The 22,792-nt window shown below is 37.6% G+C and overlaps 1 protein-coding gene across 2 annotated transcripts in view; it reads right to left on the bottom strand.

Moving 5' to 3' along the window:
- Window positions 1-17,998, bottom strand: part of LOC118574319 (phosphatidylinositol-binding clathrin assembly protein-like) — a 44,100-nt gene extending 26,102 nt beyond the window's left edge. For both annotated transcript variants that reach the window (XM_036175161.1, XM_036175162.1), the window contains exons 1-7: window positions 17,850-17,998; window positions 15,680-15,755; window positions 14,495-14,597; window positions 14,243-14,336; window positions 14,029-14,140; window positions 13,693-13,799; window positions 13,026-13,067 (exon numbers count right to left, since the gene is read on the bottom strand). In XM_036175161.1, coding sequence (XP_036031054.1) covers window positions 13,026-13,067; window positions 13,693-13,799; window positions 14,029-14,140; window positions 14,243-14,336; window positions 14,495-14,597; window positions 15,680-15,755; window positions 17,850-17,963 — 648 coding nt within the window. In that variant the 5' untranslated portion in view covers window positions 17,964-17,998. The remainder of the gene's footprint in view (window positions 1-13,025; window positions 13,068-13,692; window positions 13,800-14,028; window positions 14,141-14,242; window positions 14,337-14,494; window positions 14,598-15,679; window positions 15,756-17,849) is intronic.
- Window positions 17,999-22,792: the final 4,794 nt, after the last annotated feature.

Genomic DNA, 22,792 nt, shown 5'->3' with positions numbered 1-22,792 from the left:
CAAAGAAATACTGCACAAGTCAGGAATTATAAGTACCTGAGAACTGCTTTGTATCATAGCTCAGGCTGGCTTAGGAAATAGTCATATTTTCAGCTACTAAAACAGCTTTTCTACCATTAGCTGATTTAAAGCCTCAAAGTAAGTTCAGATTAGACCAGGTTCCCTGTTAATGGGTTTTAAGATAGACATTCCCCAGGGAAAAACAGTCCAATTCACTAGGACATACTGAGCTATCTGGCTAGTACATAAATACAAAAAAAGCCCAGTTGTTGTTAGCTGACAAATGAGTAAGTCCTTACTCCCATTCCTGACCTCAAATTGTGAAAAACATATTCTGACTAACCAAGGCTACAGAAAAACTTGACTCTGTAGCACCTAATGGGGGATGCAGGTGCTCTCAGATCATTAAATGTTACATACAGGACAAAAAGTACATTTTAAGATTTAAGCATGATGTTGCCATAGTATCTTGAAGAATACAGACTCAAACTAAAAGACAAATAGTTTCTCAGGAATGCTGGCTTGAGCCTTACTTAGAATTATGGGCTCATTGCCTGGAGACTCAACATTGACCAGTTACCCACTAATTGCTGGGAGTTAGTACAAATGTTTACATAGTCAGTTTCTTGTCATTTACTTAAGAAATAGAATATAACACTCAAATGTAACTCCTGCATTTGCCTGAAAGTTTCTGTTGGATATTTGTACCTGTAAAGAACAAAAAGATAAGGACAGTAAGAAAGAACATCATGAATGCTACAGGATTATGAGATTCAACATGAGAGAATAAAGACAGTAACCTTCAAAATGTGTGTGAGTTTTTACCCTGTTACCCCAAAAGCCCTCAGATGAAATAGTCTTAGCTTCACAATGCCATGGATTCCTTGCAAGCCCTGTAGGCAGCCTTGGAGATGGTTAACTAAGACTGTAATACCCCCCCCATTCAATCAGAGGCCACACAGGCCACCAGAAGTGCAGTGTCTAAGTCAAGTGGAGACCCTCTGCTCAGCACAGGCCACACCAAATAAAGGATAAGAAAGGAAACAGAAAGCAAGGAACAAAATACATATCCAACACAGACAAAACTAGAAATCAGCACCTAGACCTATAATCACCCCAAATTGAGATTTCTAGATGAAAGCTTAAAAACAAAAGCAATAGTCAAGGCAATGTGTTACCACCACCAAAGCTTAACTATCCTGCAACTTCAAGACCTGAATATTCCAGCACAGCTGAAGCACAAGAAAAAGACCTTAAAACCAACTTTATGAAGATAATAGAAGCCCTCAAAGAGGAAATGAATAAATCCCTTCAAGAAAGGCAAGAACAAACAAACAAATATTTGAAGGAAACAAATAAAACTGCTCAAGACTCAGAGATGCAGAAAGGGTTAAACATACGAAAATCTGTCAATGTAATCATATAAACAAACTGAAAGAAAAAAACACATGATCATTTCATTAGATGCTGAAAATCCTTTGACAAAATCCAACATCCCTTCATTATAAAGGTCTTGGAGATCAGGAATACAAGGAATATATCTAAACATAATAAAGGCAATTTACAGCAAACCAACAGCCAACATCAAATTAAATGGAGAGTAATTCAAAGTGATTCCACTAACATCAGGAACATGACAAGGCTGTCCACTCTCCCCATATTTATTCAATATAGTACTTGAAGTTCTAGCTAAAGCAATAAGACAACAAAAGGAGATCAAGGGGATACAAAATGGAAAGAAAGAAGTCAAACTTTCCCTATTTGCAGATGATGTGATAGTATACATAAGTGACCCCAAAAATTTGACCAAGAAACTCCTACAATTGATAAAAATCCTTCAGTAATTTGGCAGGATACAAGATTAACTCAATCAGTAGCCCTCCTATATACAAATGATAAATGGACTGAGAAAGAAATCAGAGAAACATCACCCTTTACAATAGCCTCAAATAATAGAAAATACCTTGGGTAACTCTAACCAAACAAGTAAAGACCTGTATGACAAGAACTTTCAGTCTTTGAAGAAAGAAACTGAAGAAGATATCAGAAAATAGAAATATATCCCATGCTCATGGATAGGCAGAACCAACATAATAAAACAGCAATCTTACCAAAAGCAATCCACAGATTCAATACAATCCCCATCAAAATCCCAACACAATTCTTCACAGACCTGGAAAGAACAATACTCAACTTCATATCAAAAAACAAAACAAAACAAAAAAACAGGATAGCCAAAAGAATTCTGTACAATAAAACAACCTCTGGAGGCATCATAATCCCTGACTTCAAGCTCTACTATAGAGCTATAGTAATAAAAACAGCTTGGTACTGGCATTAAAAACTTACATGTGGACCATGGAATTGAATTGAAGGTCCTGACATTAATCCATACACCTACGAATACCTGATTTTTGACCAAAAAAAAGGCCAAAACTGTACAATGGAAAACAGAAAGCATCTTCAACAAATGAAGCTGGAATAACTGGATGTCAACATGCAAAATATTGCAAATAGATTCATATCAATCACCATGCATAAGGCTCAAATCCAAGTGGATCAAAGACCTCAACATAAATCTAGTTACATTGAACTTGATAGAAGAGAAAGTAGGAAGTAGCCTAGAATGCATTGGCAATGGAGACCACATCCTAAATATATCATCAGTAGCACAGACACTGAGAGCAACAATTAATAAATAGGACCTCCTGAAAATGAGAAGCTTCAGTAAGGCAAAGGACACACAGTAAATAAGAAAAAATGACAGCCTACAAAATGGGAAAATATCTTCACCAACCCCGCATCTGACAGAGGGCTGATCTCCAAAATATATAAAGAACTGAAGAAACTAGACATAAAAACAGCAAACAATGCAATTTAAAAATTGGGCTACAGAGCTAAATATAAAAATCTCAACAGAAGAATCTGAAATGGCTGAAAGACATTTAAGGAATTTCTCAGGATCGTTAGTCATCAGGGAAATGCAAATCAAAATGACTCTGAGATACCTCTTACACCTGTCAGAATGGCTATGATCAAAAACACTGAAGACATCTTATGTTGGAGAGGATGTGAAGCAAGAACACTCCACTGTTGGTGGGAGTGCAAACTTACACAGCCACTTTGGAAATCAGTATGGAAGTTTCTAAGAAAATTAGGAATCAATCTACCTCAAGACCTAATGATACCACTCTTGGGCATATACCCAAGGGATGCTCAATCATACCATAAGGACACTTGCTCAACTATATTCATACCAGCATTATTTGTAATAGCCAGAACCTGGAAGCAACCTAGATGGCCCTCAACTGAAGAATGGATAAAGAAAATGTGGTACATATACACAATGGAGTATTACTCAGCTGTAATAAAACAATGATGTCATGAAATTTGCAGACAAATGGGTAGAACTAGAAAATATTATCCTGAGTGAGGTAATCCAGACTCAGAAAGATAAACATGGTATGTACTTACTCATAAGTGGATAGTAGATGTAAAGCAAAAGATAATCAGACTATAACCTACAGCTCCAGAGAAGCTAGGAAACAAGGAGGACCCAAAAAGGAATGTACAGATTGCCTTGGGAAGGGAAAACAAAGGAGACCCTGATGAGCAAACTGGGGATGAGGGAGGGCAATAGAGGGTAGGAATTGGGGAATGAGAATATGAGAGAACTGGATGGTTGAGCTGGGGAAGAGACAGAGTGGGAGAGCAATGAAAGAGATATCTTGATAAAGGGAGACATTATGGGTTAAGGGAGAAACATGATGCTAGGGAAATTCCCAGAAATCCTCAAGGATGACCCCAGATTAGACTACTAGCCACAGTGGTGAGGGTGCCTAAAATGGCACATCCTGGTAATCAGATTGATGAATACCCTAACTGTCATCATAGAGCCTTCATCCAGTATCTGATGGAAGCAGATTCAGAGATCCATAGCCAAGCACCAGGCTGAGCTCCAGAAGTCCGGTGGAAGAGAGGGAAGAGGAATTATATTAGCAAGGTGTGTGTGGGGGTCAAGATCATGATGGGGAAATCTACAGAGACAACTGAACCAAGCTCAAAGGAACTCATGAACTTCAGAGTGACAGCTGTGGAATCTGCATTGGACTGAATTAGATCCTCTGCATACAGGAGACAGTTGTGTACCTGCATCAGTCTGAGGAGTCCCTGGCAGTGGGATCAGTATCTATCCCTGGTGCATGAGCTGGCTTTCTGGATCCTGTTTACCTATGGTCGAACACCTTGCTCACTCCTGATAAATTGGGGAGGGGCTTGGTCCTGCCTCAACTGAATGTACTAGGCTTAACTGCCCCCCCATGGGAGAACTTACCCTGTTGGAGGAGGGAATAAGGGGAGGGGAAAGGCAGAGGGGGGAAGCGGGAGGAGGGATGAGAGAAGGATCTGTGGTTTGTATGTAAAATGAATTAAAAAAAGAAACTTCTCAGGACCTGAAAATGGAAATAGAAGCAATAAAGAAAACACAAATTGGAAATTCTAGAAGTGAAAAAAATCTGTGTAAGCAAATAGGAACTACAGAGACAAGTTTCACCATCAGAATACAAGAGACAGAAGAAAGAATCTCAGGCATTGAAGATACAATAGAACGAATAAATATACGAGTCAAAGAAAATGTTAAATCTAAAAAAAATTCCTAGCACAAAACATTCAGGAAATCTGGGACAATATAAAAAGACAAAACCTAAGAATAATCGGAATAGAGGAAAGAGAAGAATCCAAATTCAAAGGGATTTTTCTTTTCAACAAAATCATAGAGGAAAAATTTTCTAATCTTAAGGAGAAGCCTATAAAGATACAAGAAGAATACAGAACAACAAATAGATTGGACCAGAGAAGAAAGTCCCCTCACCACATAATAATCAAAACACTAAACATGCAGAACAAAGAAATAATATTAAAAGCTGCAAGGGAAAAGGCCAAATAACATATAAAGGCAGACCTAGAATTATACCTGACTTCTTAATGAAGACTTTAAAAGCCAGAAGTGCCTGGACAGATGTTTTTTAGACTCTAAAAGACCACAGATGCCAACCCAGTTTACTATGCTCAGCAAAATTTTCAGTCACTATAGACAGAGAAAACAAGATATTCCAATGTAAAGTCAAATTTAAACAATATCTATGTACGAATCCAGCCCTACTGAAGGTGCTAAAAAGAAAACTACAATGCAAGAAGATTAACTATCCCATGAAAACGTGGGAAATAAATAATCTCACACCAGCAAAACAAAAAGAAGGGAAACACACACACACACACACACACACACACACCACCACCACCACCACCACCACCAACAACAACAACAACAACAACAACAATGAAGTAACAGAAGTTAACAATCAATTGTAATGATATTTTATTTGTGCTCTAACAAATAAAATTTTTCAGGTGGTGGTGCATGCCTTTAATCCCAGCACTCGGGAGGCAGAGGCAGGCGGATCTCTGTGAGTTCAAGGCCAGCCTGGGCTACCAAGTGAGTTCCAGGAAAGGTGCAAAGCTACACAGGGAAACCCTGTCTCGAAAAACAAAAACAAAACAAACAAACAAACAAAAAAAACAAATAAAATTTATCTGGGGATCAGAGGACAGAGCCAGCCACTAGATTAAACATCAAGGCAAGACAGTGATCATACCCTTAATCCTATCACTTGGGAAGCAGAGATCCATCTGGATCTCTGTGAGTTCAAGGCTACACTGGAACAGAGCCAGGTATGGTGGGACACACCTTTAATCCCAGCACTTGAGGTTTCATGTCTTTGCTTGGGAAGCACACATGCCTTTAATCCCAGGAAATGACATGGCTGGGTGGAGAATGGTATACAAGGCCAGAGGAGACAGGAACAAAGCAGCAGCTCAACTGAGACCCTCACGGGTGAGGACTCAGAGGCTTTCAGTCTGAGAATTTGTGGAGACAGGATTGGCTGAGGAGTTGGCAAGATGAGGCTGGCTGTGGCTTGTTTTGTTTCTCTGATCTTTCAGCTTTCATTCCAATATCTGGCTCTGGGTTTTCTATTAATAAGACCGTTTAGCAATTTGTGTTACAATCAATGGTCATTGATATGCCTCAGTATGAATGGACTCAATTCCCCAATAAAAAGGTACAAACTAACAGAATGGATATAAAAACAGGGTCCATTCTTACACTGTGTACAAGAAACACACCTCAACATCAAAAATAGATATTACCTCAGAGTAAAGGGTTGGAAAAAGATTTTCCAAGCAAATGGACCTAAGAAGCAAGCTGGTGTAGCCATTCTAATATCTAACAAAGTAGACTTCAAACCAAAATTAATCAAAAGAGACAGGGAAGGACACTTCATACTCAACAAAGGAAAATCCACCAAAATGATGTTTCAATTCTTCAAATCTATTCCCCAAATACAAGGGCACACATGTATGTAAAAGAAACATTACTAAAGTTTAAAGCACACATCAACCTTCACACATTGGTAGTAGGAGACTTCAATACCCAAATCTAACCAATGGACAGGTTATCCAGACAAAAACTAAACAAAGAAACACTGGAGCTAGCAAACATTATAAACCAAATGGACCTAACAGATATCTATAGAACATTTCACCCAAACATGAAAGAATATATCTTCTCAGCACCTCATAGAACTTTCTCCAAAATTGACCACATACTTGGCCACAAAGCAAGTTTCAACAGATACAAGAATATTGGAATAAGCCCCTGCATCCTATCAGACCACCACAAGTTAAAGCTGAATTTCAACAACAGAAACAAAAGAAAGCTTACAAACTCATGGAAACTGAACAACTCTCTACTGAATAAAAACTGTGTCAAGACAGAAATAAAGAAATAAAAGACTTTCTAGAATTCAATGAAAATAAATACATAACATATCCAAACTTATGGGACACAATGAAAGCAGTGCTAAGAGGAAAGTTCATAGCACTAAGTGCCTTCATAAAATAATTGTAGAGATTTAATACTAGCAACTTAACAGCACACTTGAAAAGCTCTAGGATGAAAAGAAGTAAGCACACCAAAGAGGAGTAGATGTCAGAAAATATCAAAGTCAGGGCTGAAATCAAGAAATAGAAACAAAGAGAACAATACAAAGAATCAATGAAACAAAGTTGGTTCTTTGAGAAAATCAACAAGATAGACAAACCCTTATCCAAGCTAACTGAAAGACACAGAGAATATCTAAATTAACAAAATCAGAAATTTAAAAGGGGATTATAATAACAGATACCAAGGAAATCCAAAGAATCATTAGGTTCTAATGCTTCTTAATTACTAATACTTAAAAACCCTTATTCCACAAAGTTGGAAAATCTAAAAGAAATGGATAATTTTCTCAACAGAAACCAAAGTTTAATCAAGATCAGATAAGCAATTTAAAAAGTCCTATAATCCCTAAGGAAACAGAAGCAGTCTTTAAAAGTCTCCCCACTAAAATAATACTAAGGTCAAATTGTTTTAGCAAAGATTTCCACCAGACTTTCAAAGAACTAAAACCAATACCCCTCAAATTATTCCACAAAATAGAAACAGAAGGAACCCAACCACACAAAAATTCAATAAAGAAAGAGAATTAGAGACCATTTTTCCTATGAAAATAAATAGAAAAATACTCAATAAAATACTAGCAAGCAGAATCCAAGAAGACATCAAAAAGATCATCTACCATGACCAAGTAGGTTTCGTTGCAAACAAGCAAGGATGGTTCAACATAGGAAAATCAGTCAATGTAATTCATCACTTAAAAAAAAAAACCTGAAAAATACATAATAATCTCATTAGATGCTGAATAAGCCTTTAACGAAATCCAACATCCCTTTATGATAAAAGTCTTGTTGAGATCAGGGATATAAGTTGTACACTGTGAAGATATTTTTGCCAAGCGCCTTCTTATTGGTTTAGTAAGTAGCTGATTATCCAATAGCTAAGCAGGAAGAGGTTAGGTGGGACTTCAGGGCAGAGAGAAAAGAAGAGGAGATTCATCTAGGTAGGTGAGAGATGCCAGAGAAGATAGAGAGAAAGAAGGACATGCAGGAGAAGAGGTAAAAGCTATGAGCCACGTGGCAGCATGTATATTAATAGAAATGGGTTGATTTAAGTTATAAGAGCTAGTTAGAAATAAGCCTAAGCGCAGACTGAGCTTTCATAGTTAATAATGAGTCTCTATGTCATGATTTGGGGGCTATCAGTCCAAGAAAGCCTGCTACAAACATATCTAAACTACTTTGAGATTCCATCTTACACCTGTCAGAATGGCTAAGATCAATAAATCAAGTGACAACTCATGCTGGTGAGGATGTGGAGCAAGGGAACACCCCTCCATTGCTGGTGGGAGTGCAAACATGTACAGTCACTATGGAAATGAATCTACTTCAAGACCCAGCTATACCACTCTTAGGCAAACACCCAAAGGATGCTCCATCCTACCACAAGGACACTTGTTCAACTGTGTTTGTTGCAGAACTATTCACAATAGCCAGAACCTGGAAACAACCTAGATGTCCCTCTACTGAAGAATGGATAAAGAAAATGTGGTACATTTACACAATGGAATATCACTCAGCAGTTAGAAAATACCATCATGAAATTTGGAGGCAAATGGATTGAACCAGAAAAAAAAAATCATACTGAGTGAGGTAACCCAGACTCAGAAAGACAAACATGGTATGTACTCACTTATAAGTGGATTTTAGCTGCTAAGTAAATTATAATCAAGGTACAGTCCACAGACTGAGAGAGGTTAAGTAACAATGAGGTCTCTGAGGGGGGGTCAGGGAGGAAGACACACAGATCTTTCTGGGAATGGGAAATAGAATAGATTTTGCAGGTGGACTGGGGGAGAGTGGGGATAGGGATTGGAGGGATCAAGTATGGGGGAGTGGAGGGAGAGAGTACTGGGAGAGATGACTGGGATTGGAGGGCATTTGAGGGATGATGTGGAAACCTAGTGCAGTGGAAATTCCCTGAAAGCTACAAGGGTGATCCTACTAATGGAGGATACAGAGCCTGAACTCTCTATCTTCTGTAACCAGACAAAGCTTCCAGTGGAGGATCTGGGACACCAACTTGTAGCATGAATCTTAAAAGGTCTTATTAATTAACTCAAACTTGAGGCCAGTTATTGGGGTGAATGCTGGAAGATCAGAGAAGCTGTATCCACAAAACCTTCAGCCTATAATTTTCCTGCCTGAAAAAATATGCTGGGGCAATGGTAGCACAGAACTTGTGGTAGTAATCAACCAATTACTGGTCTAATATGAGGCCCATACCATGAAAGGGAGCCCATGTCTGACACTACCAGGATGACCAGGCACCAGAAAGTGGATAGCCTGGAGACCTAGGGTAGAACCAAACATGACTGTCCAAAAAAAAAAAAAATCAATGAAATGATTCCTAATGATGTTCTCCTGCACTCACAGATCAGTGCCTAGTCCAGTCATCATCAGAAAGCCAGCTCCCTGCAGCTGAAGGGAATGGATGTAGAGACACACAGGTGGAGAGAGAGCACATGTTGGAGGTCTCCATCAGGTCCCACCCCTTGGAGCTTGGGGAACCCCATGGAAGAGGGGAAAGAGGAATTGTGGGAGCCAGAGTAGTAGAGGACACAGGGAGAGCATGGCCAATAGAATCAACAAACCCAGGGCTCATGGGACTCACAGAGACTGAAGTGGCAATCACAGAGCCTGCATGGGTCTTCTATGTCCTCTACATATATTTTATAGTTATTGACTTGGTGTTTGAGGAGGACTTCTAACAGTGGGAATGGGTCTGGTGTGTATGACTTCTTTGCCTGCTCTTGGGACTCTTTTTCTCCTATTGTATTGCTTCATCCAGCCTTGATGTGAGAGTTTGTTATGGTTTGTTAGGTAGTGTTCAGTTGATGTCCTTGGGAGGGCTGCTCTTTCCTGGGCGTAGATGATGGGGGGTGGGGAGTTGAATCTAGGGAAGAGGTTAAGTGTGGGGAACTGGGAGTAATGGATGGAGGGGAAGCTCCAGTTGGGATGTATTGCATAAGAGAAGAATAATTTAGATTTTTAAAAGAAATACTATTTTAGAAACAACAGCAAATATAGAGTTTTTCTCTGTTTTGTTCAATGTTAAATTTTAAGTATTTGGCACACAGTCATGCTTAACTAATATTTGCTGAATAAATGTAGATGTAGCTTTATCTATTTCCATTAACAATGGAAAGTGAAGACTTCCTCTCATAGAAGATAAATTCCCCACCTATGTCCTATATTATATAGATAAAATTGGCTCACTGGAAGAGAAGAGATTTGAGAGTAAAGATAAATGATACAAACTGCTGGGCTGGCTGGAAGATTTAGCAAAAGAACTGGTTACAGTGGTACAGATATGACTCAAGGACAATTCCCAAAGAATAAATTCAAAACTTTTCAGTGTTGAACATGTTGGTTGGAAATGTTTTTGGTTTGATTTGGTTTGGACAGTTCACTGCCAGCTGTAAATCCAATGGAACAATGCCATCTAAGCTTAATAGACACAATTGTCAGAAGGTGCTTAGAAATCCAAAAAGTTAAAAGCAGCAAGTGTTTTGCTTGCAATGGGTGAGAGTGACACTCTAAGACCTCCTTCATTAGACATGTGGTCACTCAAACCATGGAGACATTGTAATGACTGGTAAAACTCACTTGGGCAAACACCATGGCAGAGCCAGCCACTAGTTTGTACCCTGGAACTGTGACAGGCAATGTGGACCAGATTCATGATATCTGAACTATTTTAGCAAAAGATAAAAAAAAAAGTGTGTCTGATTGCAGACTGAGCAGATCCTTTGTAAAATTAAATGCAAGAAGTAGTAGCTGAATTTTCCTCCTCAGAAAAATAACATCTGAAGGGATCTCTCAAGTGGTGACCAGCTTAACTTCCATCCACTCTGAGCAAAACCTGTTAGAAGTACAGTCTAGTCAGAAAGGAAGACTTTAACAGTCTGAACTAGTACTTTGTTTTTCAGAGACCTCTGTCAAGGACACTGACCAAGGAGCACAAGGTAGAGCTGACCTCACTCTTGCAGTCTTCTGGTCCATTCTTCCACCTAGCCCAGAATTTTATTCCATTTCAGGGTTTCCAGAATAGCTGAGACAGCCAGTTGACTGGAGAGTAGTTCAGCCAGCTGAAGGCCTTGACAGAAGATTTTTCTGTACTGGCTGGGAGCCAAGGGCCAGGGGTCTGATAAGGAAGCTCTTACAGTAAACAGGGCTCCTTTGCATAGAAATGCCTGCCTGTGGATCTGCATGAGCTTTTGCCAACAAGACCCTCATCTGCTTCTTGGGAATTTTCAATGCATGTACTCCACTTTTCTAACAAGTATCCTAGGGACCAGCACTGAAGTAAGAAGATAAGAGATGGGTAGCCTAATGGGAGATGGGGCCCTCCACTTGGGTATTCTTCCTGGCAGATGTAGCCTTAGAATTAAGGTTGCACATACTGGTCAGTTTGTGTGTGGTGCAACAATAGTTAAGGTTGTAGTTTTCAGGAAAGGTCCTCCTTGCTGCCCGTAGGACCTCCACAGAACAAGGAATGCCAATGTGAATAAAAACCAGGGCAGTAAAATCAAGTGTGTAGACATCAGCCATGATTCTAGCCTTTGTTTCACTTTTCTCAGGAACTAGGAGGCTTGGATCATGTCTCTTTTTTGTCTTTTCCTGTACTAACCTAAACATTCTTATTTAATCTTTGTCTCCCTGCTAATGGGATCATCTGACTGCTCATTAAGGAAGCCTGGTATTATTTCAACCAACAGTGGTTCTCACTGTGAACCTTTCGGGTAAGAATGCCTGAAGGGATGGCTGTGAATGTTCTAAGTAACCAAATTTTCCCAGAAACTTGTCAGCTTCCTTTGCTGGAGATGATACAGATGCCTCTACTTCACAAATTCCATTCCCCATCAGGATCTGTATTACCTTCTACCCTGGCTTCTAGACATATAACTGTAGCTAAATCTCATTAAAGATTAGTTGAAAAGTTAGACATAGTAGCACAGGCCTGTGATGCCTTCACTCAGAAAGGCTGATGCAGGAGGGTCATGACTTGGAAGACTGTCTGAGCTATATAGTGAGTTCCAGACCAGTATGGGCAACTTAGTAAGACTGTCTCAAAAAAGAAAAATTGAAAATTGACTAGATTTAAAGTTTTATATAAGTGTAAAGATAGGTGATAGATTCATATGTAGATGCACGTGTGTATGTGTGTGTGTGTGTGCGCGTGCGTGTGTGTAATAATACTAGGAAGAAGACCCTCAGAGGAGAAAGAAGTCTTCCCAGAGGGAGGGAACAAAAAAGAAAAGAGCAATAGGATATGTGCGACATAAAAGCAGAAGAGTAGCTACTGGAGGGAGGAAGGAGACCAGCAGGAGGGAGGCAGGATGATGGGGGAGTAAAGTGAAGGAATTTCAACAAAAACAAAACGTATACGAAAAGGCCATAATGAAACCCATTACTTTGTATGCTAATTTTAAAAGAACACTTTAAGAATGTCATGGACAGACAGGCAGATAGAAGGGTTATTGATATAGCTTAGTGGTACAAAACTTGACTAACATGTGAGAGGCCTTGAGTTCAATCTCAAAACAGCCTACCACACGAAAGTAAAACAGTATTGCAAAAATAATGGCTTCTCAAAGAACATTATAAATTAGTGCTAAACTGATTTTTAAAGACACAAAGGATGTAAGGGCGATTATTCCCATCTCCATCAAAACTGCTTAGCCTCAGTTTCTAGGGAAGGAAAAAGCCTGAGCTCATTTGATCTTACTGTTATGGGACAGTCACTAACATTCTAACCCTTTGCAGTTGTAAAAAATAACCATCTTTGTCCACTCAAAAAGCATGGTCCTACTATTATACCAGGAGACACTATGTGTGTGTACATGTAACTTCTAGATGAATCAAAATATACACACATTATTTTATGACAAAAGAGACTCTGATGATGACTAATACAGTGGACATGCAAATACAAAAAGTCACTTTAAATACAATATGCCACTGACCTGAGAAAGATATGGAATGTCTTTCCGCTCAACTCCAAATTCCTGAATTCACAAAAAGAAGGGGAAAGCATACATATAATTGTAGGGAGTAGTGATAAAAAATTTAACAGATAGGCTATTGTGTATACATAAAAGAGAAAGTACCTCAAGAATATATCTTTCTGGATTAAAAAAATTACCAGGCAAACATATGTCATATACATTTGAGCACAAAATTATACTTAACCTAAGGATAGATTCTAAAAGAAAAGGACTACCTGTATTGAGTCTTTGATACTTGGGGAAGAGCTAAGTTGCATGTTAGCTAACATGCAAATGTGTTATTTCAAGTAGAAGTCAGCCACTATTCACACTGTGTTCTCCTTATTGATAATTTATGTTTATTCTTATTGATTTTTAGACATTTTCCTGTCAGTTATCTAGGATTGATTCAACTTGTTTGGCTTGGATTACTCTGAGCATGAGGGAAAACACAGGCTTACCTTTGCTATTATTTCTTTCTGTCACTCACCACAGACCTGTTTTGTCTATTGCCCAGTGCCTGGAAAGATTTATGTCATATATATTTTGATCAAGTTTTGAAATTACTTCTGATAGTAGAATAAAGGTGATACTAAACTAATACAGAAAGCAACAGAAAATCCTTGGATATAAATGAATTTCTAACCTCTGCAACCTTTAGGAATTCTGTCAGTTTGGCTGTTCTTCCAAGAAATTTGATGTAAATATCCAAACTTTCCTTGCATTGGTTCTTCCTCATGTTAAAATAATTGTCTAAAAATAGAAATAACAGATAACATGAGAGAAAAGTGAGAACTGCACTAATTTATCTTAATGTATAATGTACTGGTATTTTATTATTTTAAAATACATAGCCTTCAACAATCTCCTATTTTGGATCTACAACCAATATAAATTTAAATATAGAAATTTACAAATAAATTATACTTGACCAAAATTAAAAAAAAATAATTTAACTTAAAAAAAAGAAGTTTTAACTTGCCTAAAAGATTAAGGATCCCTTCATTATAAGCTGAAAAAAGACGAAGAGAATCTTTAAAGAGTAGTATAAAAGCAGACTGTATGATCCCATTAGTTAGTTGGTCAGGATTTGCCTAAAAAAGAAAGAATTATCTAATTACCACAACAATTTAAGATGATTCTTCCTCCTGGATATAGTTAACTATGTCACTTATTCATTTTCTTAAAACTCTTACATTAAAATTAAGAAGAGCATCAAATTGGGTTTGAATGACTGGAAGTGTGTTTAGAAGCTCATTGGTATTCATAGTTCTCATCACACCATGTGCCCTACAAAAGATAAAGGAATATCACAAATATGAGCAATTAAGAGTTTAAGAAGCACTATGACATATGTATTTTAAAATAGAGATGTGTTGTTTTGTGAAAATTTCAAAGTCAACTACACGTGTTCAGTGTTTACTTACAAATTAATGATATTTACTGACCCTCTCTTGATTTTTGTGATGTCAGATGAGATCATTCTGTATGCGAGCGACTTTTCATTCAGGTACCTGCTATATCGTCTGATGAATGTTGACATAGTATAGCCTAAAAATGAGGTATGTTATTTCCAAATCAATGATATTATTTGCAATATGTTAACAAATGTGAAAACTTCAGTCCACTTCAATTGTATACTTCAATAGCCTTGAAGTATAAAAGCTAGACATTATTTCATTAATCTGACAATTCTCAAACATTCTGTTAAAGATTTTTTTCTTCTTTAAATCCTTGATATCACCATTTATGATGTGTTGATGGTGACATTGTTGAACAGAAGAAACAATTTAATGTATGAGCTTCTTTCATATGTTCAATTAAAACTATTGTAAATTCTTACCATTTCTTTACTGTCCCAGTCTGCTCCTACCACCTCTCCTCAACTTTCATGCCCTCAGCAAATAATCCTACCCCATACTTCACAGAGAAACCAGGAAAAGACCTTAGTAGAATGTCAACTTCTAGCTTCTCAGCCTTCAAATGTACCTTGATTTATTTTTTCATCCAATTTATTAATTCACTGAACAGTCAGTTGTTGAGTACCTACTACAAGTCAGGTCTTGTTCTAGGTGCTGGAAGTTAAAAAAGTTCATTTCTTATGCACTTCTGATGTGAACTGACAAAAGGTAATGATCCCAAAACAAAACAAAATAGCACAGCTAGTGAGAAGTGGACTAAAAGAAAATCAAACAGGGAAGCAACATAAAGAAAAGGATGTGGGACAATTTTTGGTAGACTGGATATAAGGCTTCATTGAGCAAAGACCTAGAGGTCCATTAATAAACTAGTAAGTGCTCAAATTTGTGTCAATGAATTAAGGGATTATTTACCTCCAAAAATTCTCACCACATCACATCCTTAATAATTTAGAAGCATTTTCTTAACAAGGAATAGTTTTCAGATCTTTTCCTTCTTTGTCAAGTAGAAATATTTCCATCAAAGACTCTTCTCGCAGGTCATGGTGGTGCTCACCTTTAATCCCAGAACCCAGGAGGCTGAGGCAGGTGGATCTCTGTGAGTTCAAGGCCAGCCTGGTCTACAGAGTGAGTTCCAGAATGGCCAGGGCTGTTACACAGAGAAACCTTGTCTCGAAAAAACAAAAACAAAAAACAAACAAAGACTCATCTCACCTTCTATGACACTTTTATCCAGGAAGTTGTGTAAAGTAAACAAAGAACTTCGAGAGGCAAGATGTTGAATAAAACGCTGTCAAACATAATGTACCAAATTTAGTTTTTGTATCCAGATGAAGTTCATTAATGATTTTAATTAAATGTTTTTCCCTCAAGACTTTCTGTCTAACCACCTATCTCTTTTGGTTTATTGATTCATTCTAAATTGCAGAACAATACAATAATAATGATATATCTGTGTATCTCACTAACTAGAAATGCCAGATGTTTTTTGTTTGTTTTTTTCTGTATCCACCTCAAGGTTAATTTTATAAGAGAAATGAAACAACTGACTGTGGTGATGCACACCTTTAATTCTAGCATTTGAGAGGTGCTGGATTTAAAGGTGCAGGTGGATCTCTATGAATTAAAGGCCAGCCTATTTACATAGTGAGTTCCAGGCCAGCCAAGGGCTTCATAGTGAAGACTCTGTAAGTCAGCTCAGTGGGTAAAGGAATTTGGCATCAATCCTGATGACCTGAGTTTGATTCCTTGAACCCACATGGTGAAAATAGAAACAATTCCTAAAAGCTGTCTTCTCACCTCCATCTGTGCACTGTTTGTATTATACATACTATAATATATATATATATATTATAATGTAAATATATATTTATATATAAAATATTTGTCTAAATGGTATTTCTCATTAAATATCATTCTAAAATTTGTTTTCAGGCAAGCAAGATATCTCTGTGGGTAGAGACACTTATTGCCAAGCCTGATCATGCACACACAAAAAAAATAATAAATGTAAACAAATTAAAATTGTTTTCTATATTAGAATTGTTTTTGAAATCCAGCCTTCTTAGTAAACATCACATTTGATTTAATACTAAATATGTTGCAATGTGCTCATTATATTGCCTTTTTCTATAATTATATGGTTTTGTTTTTGGTTTTTTTTTGTTGTTGTTTTTTGTTTTTTGAGACAGGGTTTCTCTGTGTAGCTTTGCACCTTTCCTGGATCTTGCTCTGTAGACCAAGCTGGCCTTGAACTCACAGAGATCCTCCTGGCTCTGCTTCCCAAGTGCTGGGATTAAAGGTGTGCGCCACTACTGCCCAGCAATTATATGTTCTTATGATTAGCTTTATGATGTCTGTCCTATCAAAATGCTATAAAACTTACATTTTATTTAGCTTTAAATTTAATGCTGAATATTTCATCTTTGAGGAAATGATTTTATATATATAGATAAGGATGTCATTCTATTTTTTAGTATTCACTTGAGTTCATAGACTTTATTTAAAATTGACCTCTCCATAATTTCCTCACATTTTTAGTGCTAATAATCTCTTTTGTAAGTATGGTTCTTGTTCTGAGATATCGGTTATGATACATATGTATGTTTTACTTTAGAGATACTATTCTGTGTAGTTACCATTACTTTATACTAAATATTAAATTACAACCAATTTCTAAATATTAATTTTAATCCAAGACTTACTGAAATTAAAGGTTTATGAATTTGAAGTAGAAAACATAATTTAATGTTATGGACTATTTCAGCTGTTCCATGGAGTTAAAATATGTATATGGAAAGAAATAGGCATGTGAGCATATAATACCATCAGGTGCCCAGTCTTTCTTAAAAAAATAAAGCAGTCATGCAGTAATACATTTGTGGGAAGGGGGTCCCAGTCTAAATTATCTGAAGAGGGCTGGAGAGATGGCTAAGTGGCTAAGCACACTGGCTGCTCTTGAGGACTCAGGTTCAATTCCCAGCACCCACATGGTGGTTTACAACCATATGTGACTCCAGTTCCAGGGAATCCAACACCCTCTTCTGGCTTCTGTGGGCACTATATGCATGTGGTATAGAGACATACATTCAGGCCAAACACTTACACATAAAGAATGAAAACTGAATAATCTGAAGAGTAATCTAAATATTCAATGTTAACTCTATTATGTACCTTATTACCAGTGGTTATTTTAGCAGTAAATAAGTGGTATATTTCCAAGAATACTGATTTCAAAGGTACAATCAAAATGTGATTAACTTATTTTACCTTCCAGTAATAGAAGTAAAAGGTAGTGAGACCTTTTACAAAAACATTTTGCAGTTGTCTGTTTATGGTTCTTCGTAATAGAAGGAAAGAAACACTGCACATGAATGACACTAACCTCATTTCCATTAACCATGAGGTGATGTATTGTGACCAGGGCTTTGAAGACCACCACCCAGCTGCTGCTCCTAGCTTTGGCAGAAAGGACATTAGCCAGATGTTCAACACTCATATTTGTTTGGTTTATGTACTGTAGTAGACCTAAATCAGAGATAATAAAGCATTAAAATACAGGCTGAAAAATAATTTTCAATTCACTTCATATTGCTAAACTTTTTATTTTAGTATTTGATGCACTCATATTCATTTTCTCTGTCTCTCTGTCTCTCCATCTCTCTCTCTCTCTCTCTCTCTCTCTCTCTCTCTCTCTCTCTCTCTCTCTCTCTGTGTGTGTGTGTGTGTGTGTGTGTGTGTGTCTGTCTGTCTGTCTGTCTGTCTCTGTTTCTGTCTCTATCTATCTCTCATTTGGAGTGGGTTAATATATATTTCCCTAGAATTCATTATCTGACCTGCCCATAGTAATGCATACACATTAATACATGTATATTTTTTGTTAATGTCATCACAAGCAAAAATAGGAAATGAGACCCTTCCAAGAAGCTAGAGGTTTTGGTGTTTTGTTTTAATATTGAGACAGCGTCTCATGTATATGATAGACTAGTTTCAAATTCACTATGCACCTAATAATGGCCTTGTACTCCTGATCCTTCTGCCTCTACCTCTGAGTTCTGGAATTACAACTGTGCTCCACCATGCCGGATTTATGCCAGTATATGCTGGGGATAAGATACTGAGAATCAAACCTGGGGTATCATAACACTAGAAAAGCACTCTACCAACTGAGATATACCCTCAGTCAGAAGTTGACATTCTAATTCTATCATCTAATGTCACTAGTCTAAGTTATTTAAATACTTTTTAGTACTCTAGAATTTTGTATTAAAAAGGTCATTGGTGCTGGACCTTCTGGCACGTCTGTGATCCTAATACTAAAGAGGCCGAGTCAGGAGAGTTAGAACAAGTTGGAGGATAGATGGGGCTACAAACAAGATTCTGCCTCAAAATATCAAAACCCAAACCTGCCGGGCAGTGGTGGCACACACCTTTAATCCCAGCGCTCGGGAGGCAGAGCCAGGCAGATCTCTGTGAGTTCGAGGCCAGCCTGGGCTACTAAGTGAGTTCCGGGGAAAAAAAAAAAAAAAAAAAAACCCAAGCCCAAAACAAAACAGAAACAAACCCTCAAGTGGTTCTTCCCTGCTTAGTGGAAGGTATGAGCAGTGATCTGGAGCTCTCCCCTCATGGGGTGTTTAGGGGCTGGGGAAAGAGGGAAAGGGTCTCTGGTAAAGGTGGCAGCCTCCTACTCACTGGCCAGATGCTTTGGCTCTGGTTCTATGGGCTCATCGGTGGTCGCCCCAAGGGCAGCCTTGGACACAGATGATCCCATGTTCTAGTTGGAGTCTCCGAAAGACTGTTACCCCAAGAATGACTGCACAACAGAGATGGCTGTGGTGTCTGTTCCCTTTTCTTCCCGACCAGCGGGGACCAGCACCCTGGGCAAAGGACCAGCAGTCCCTGCAGGTGACTGTTACTAGATGACGGTTCCTTTGTGTCACATGACAGAGTTCCAGCATTATGAGGTAGATTTTGAACTTAAACTTGTAAAGTACAAGGATTCTGGAAGAATGCCAGGAAAGATGGCTACTAGGCCTGAAAGGATAGTATGGGGGTATTTGTTTGGGCTCTGAGGATAGGCTCTGGACTTGTAGTGAGCATCTCAATAGAAGTGGAGAGTTAATGACAAAGTAAGCAGACAGAATTTAACTGCTGCTAACAATAATTTTTCTTCTGTATGCTCAAATCTAGTTACTCCCATCCAGAATATGTTGCATATCTAATACACTGTCTTTTAAATCTTTCATTACTCTTCATGTTGTGGTTATATTTTTCCATTAAACCTTTGAGGATATTCACAGTAATTACAATAACTGCTTTAAAAATGTTTGTGGGGCTAGCGAGATGGCTCAGCCATTCAGAGCACAGATTGCTCTTCCAGAGGACCTGTGCTCAATTCCCAGTCATGGTGGCTCTCAACTGTAAAGTACCAGGGTATCCATTATGAATTTCTGGCTTCATTGGGCACAACAGGTGCATGATGCACAGACATACATTTAGGCAAACACACACATGAAATAAAGATAAATGAAATCTCAAAAAAATTAAATGTTCATTTGCTAATTCTATCATCTTTGATATTTTTGTATGTTTTGATTAATGTAATTTTTTTCCTTATGTATAATCACATTTTTCTGCTTCTTCCTGTACCTACTAGTCTTTGCTTTTTAGAAGCAAAATGTGCTGTTCTGGACAGTTCATAGGTGTAGAATCATAAAATATATGGCCCTTTGTGACCAGCATTTTCACTGAGAAAAATATATTTAATGATCATTTGCATTGTAGCAGGTAGTGCTTCATTTAAATTTTTAATATTTAGTTTAATATTTCACTTCCTGCATAGATCATAAAATTTATGTTTCATTCATCTACTAATGGGCATTTGGTCTGTTTTGCCTTTGAACTCTTGATTAATGTGCATGTATATGTTTGACTACTCACTTTCAGTCCCTTTGTCTATTTTAAATTTAATTAATTTATATTTTTGAGGTGCTGGGGATACAAGCCAGGACCTAGCACATAGTAGACAATTGTTCTATGTTAAGCTACCCTAACCCCCAGACTATGTGTTGATTTTTGTTTCTTTATTCACAAGTTATAAGATGCCTGTATATTATGGATTCATGGCTCCTGAGATATATAATTTTCATTTCCTTTTTTGATTGTTTTTTCACTTTATTGATAGTGATTATTAAAATAAGATTTTATTTGATAAAATCCAATTTATCCATTTTTCCTTGTTACTTATGCTTTTAGTGCTGTATCTAATGATTCTTTGCCTAATTCAATGTTATGAACATACATTCTTATTTTTTCAGGAGTTTTACAGTTTTAACACATATATGTAAGTCTATGATACATCTAAAATTTTACATTTATTTATTATGTACACAGACACACACATGCATACCATGGTGCACTTGTGGAGCTCAAAAGATAATTTATAGGAGAGTTATCTATGTCATATATATCTTAATATTCTACATCCAAAGCGGTGCCTAAGCAATTTTTCATTTTACCATAGATGCAGTTTTATTTTCAGATTAATCACTATTAGTATATAGACACACTGCTGATTTTTGTGTCTTAGTTTTATATCCTGGTCTTTATTTTTTTATTTAATATAGTGTGTGTGTGTGTGTGTGTGTGTGTGTGTGTGTGTGTGTGTGCAGGCACAAGAGTGCTGTAGTATCTATATGGAGCTCAGAAGAAAACTTATGGAAGCCAGTTTTCTTTTTCTGTCATGTTTTTTCCTAGGCTTTAACTTCGGGCATCAGGCTTGGTTGGTGGCAGGCACCTTCATTCATTGAACCAAGCTTCTGACTTGTGCAACTTTAAAGAGCTCATTTATTAACTCCAATAGTTTGGTGTGGTAGAACACAGCTATAATCCCAGCACTCAAGAGGCAAAGGTGGAAGGAGGATGAGTTTGAGGACAACCTGGGCTACAAACTGAGTTATAGGCCAGCCTAGGCTATGTATCAAGACATAAATAATATATAAACAAAGGACATGGTTTTGCACCTTTTCCAGTTTTGAGAAGTTCTTATCTATCTTTCTTTTTCCCAATTTCCATGGTTAGAATCTCCAATATAATGTTGGTAGAAGTGGCAGGAATAGACAGCTCTATCTTGATATTGATTTTATGCAGAAAGCATTCAGCTTTATTTTTTTAACCATGGAGTATGTTATCAGTTGTGGGTTATTCATATATAACCTTTGTCTGTTTGAGGAAATTCCTTCTCTTTTTAGTATGTCTAATGTTTTCTTTATAATAATTTGTTGCCTTTGGTTAAATGCACTTATATCATGTGACATTTTTTTCCTGGAGAAATGTGAGTAAATATCTACTCACTTCAGATAGCAATGACGACTCAAAGGCAGATGCATCACCAAAAGCCCACTGCAGCATGCATGGTGACTTGTGAAAGTTGGAAACCTAGAACTCACTGCACAACTTGAAGCCAGCTCAAAAGGCTGGAGAGGGTCTCTTTTGGGCACACCAATTTGTCTAAATGTATTTTCTCATCAGTACTTACTGTTTATATATGCTTGAGTTCAGAGGGGCCTGGTGAATCTGATCAGTTTTAGAGACTTCCTGAAAGTGCTGAGTTATTTACTTCATGTGTCTTAATGTCTTTTCCTGCAGGATTAAATGTCTCACCTCACTTTAGAACATCCTAAGTTTTAAGCTTCCCTCTAAGGTGAAAGATTTTATCTAAGAGGAAATTGCTATACATCATTTTATCCTGCATGTCTTGAATTAATCCTGTAATTTTGTTCTTTTTCCTTCCTCCTTGTCATTACTCTGCAGCCCAGACTTGCCTGAAACTAGTGATAAACTACTTGCTTCAGCATCCTAAATACTGGGATTGTAGATGTGAGCCACCCCACCTGGCTCTACACACACACAGACACACACAGACACACAGACACACAGACACACACACGCACACGCGCACGCGCACGCGCGCGCGCGCACGCGCACACGCACACACACACACACACACACACACACACACACACACACACACACACACTTGTTGAACTAGCTACACATGCTTAGGAATAGTCCACTTTGATCATGTGATACAATTATTTTTGTACTCTAACAAGTTAGTTAACAAGTAGTTTGTTAAGAACTTTTGCATCTATATTCATGAAAAATATTGGCATTTGGCTTTTTGGTTTTGGTGTCAGAGTAGAACTGATGAGTTGAGTAGTTGAGGATTGTTTATATTCCTGATTTGGAAGAGTTTGTGAAGGATTGGTATTAGTTCAAATATTTGGAAAAATTTACCAATTAAACTGTGTGGTCCTGGGCTTTCCA

The sequence above is a fragment of the Onychomys torridus genome, chromosome X (assembly GCF_903995425.1).
Source record: "Onychomys torridus chromosome X, mOncTor1.1, whole genome shotgun sequence".
NCBI classification, from domain to species: Eukaryota; Metazoa; Chordata; class Mammalia; order Rodentia; family Cricetidae; genus Onychomys; species Onychomys torridus.
The sequence above is the reverse complement of the archived record's forward strand: the minus strand, read 5'-3'. Positions and strand labels throughout refer to the sequence as shown.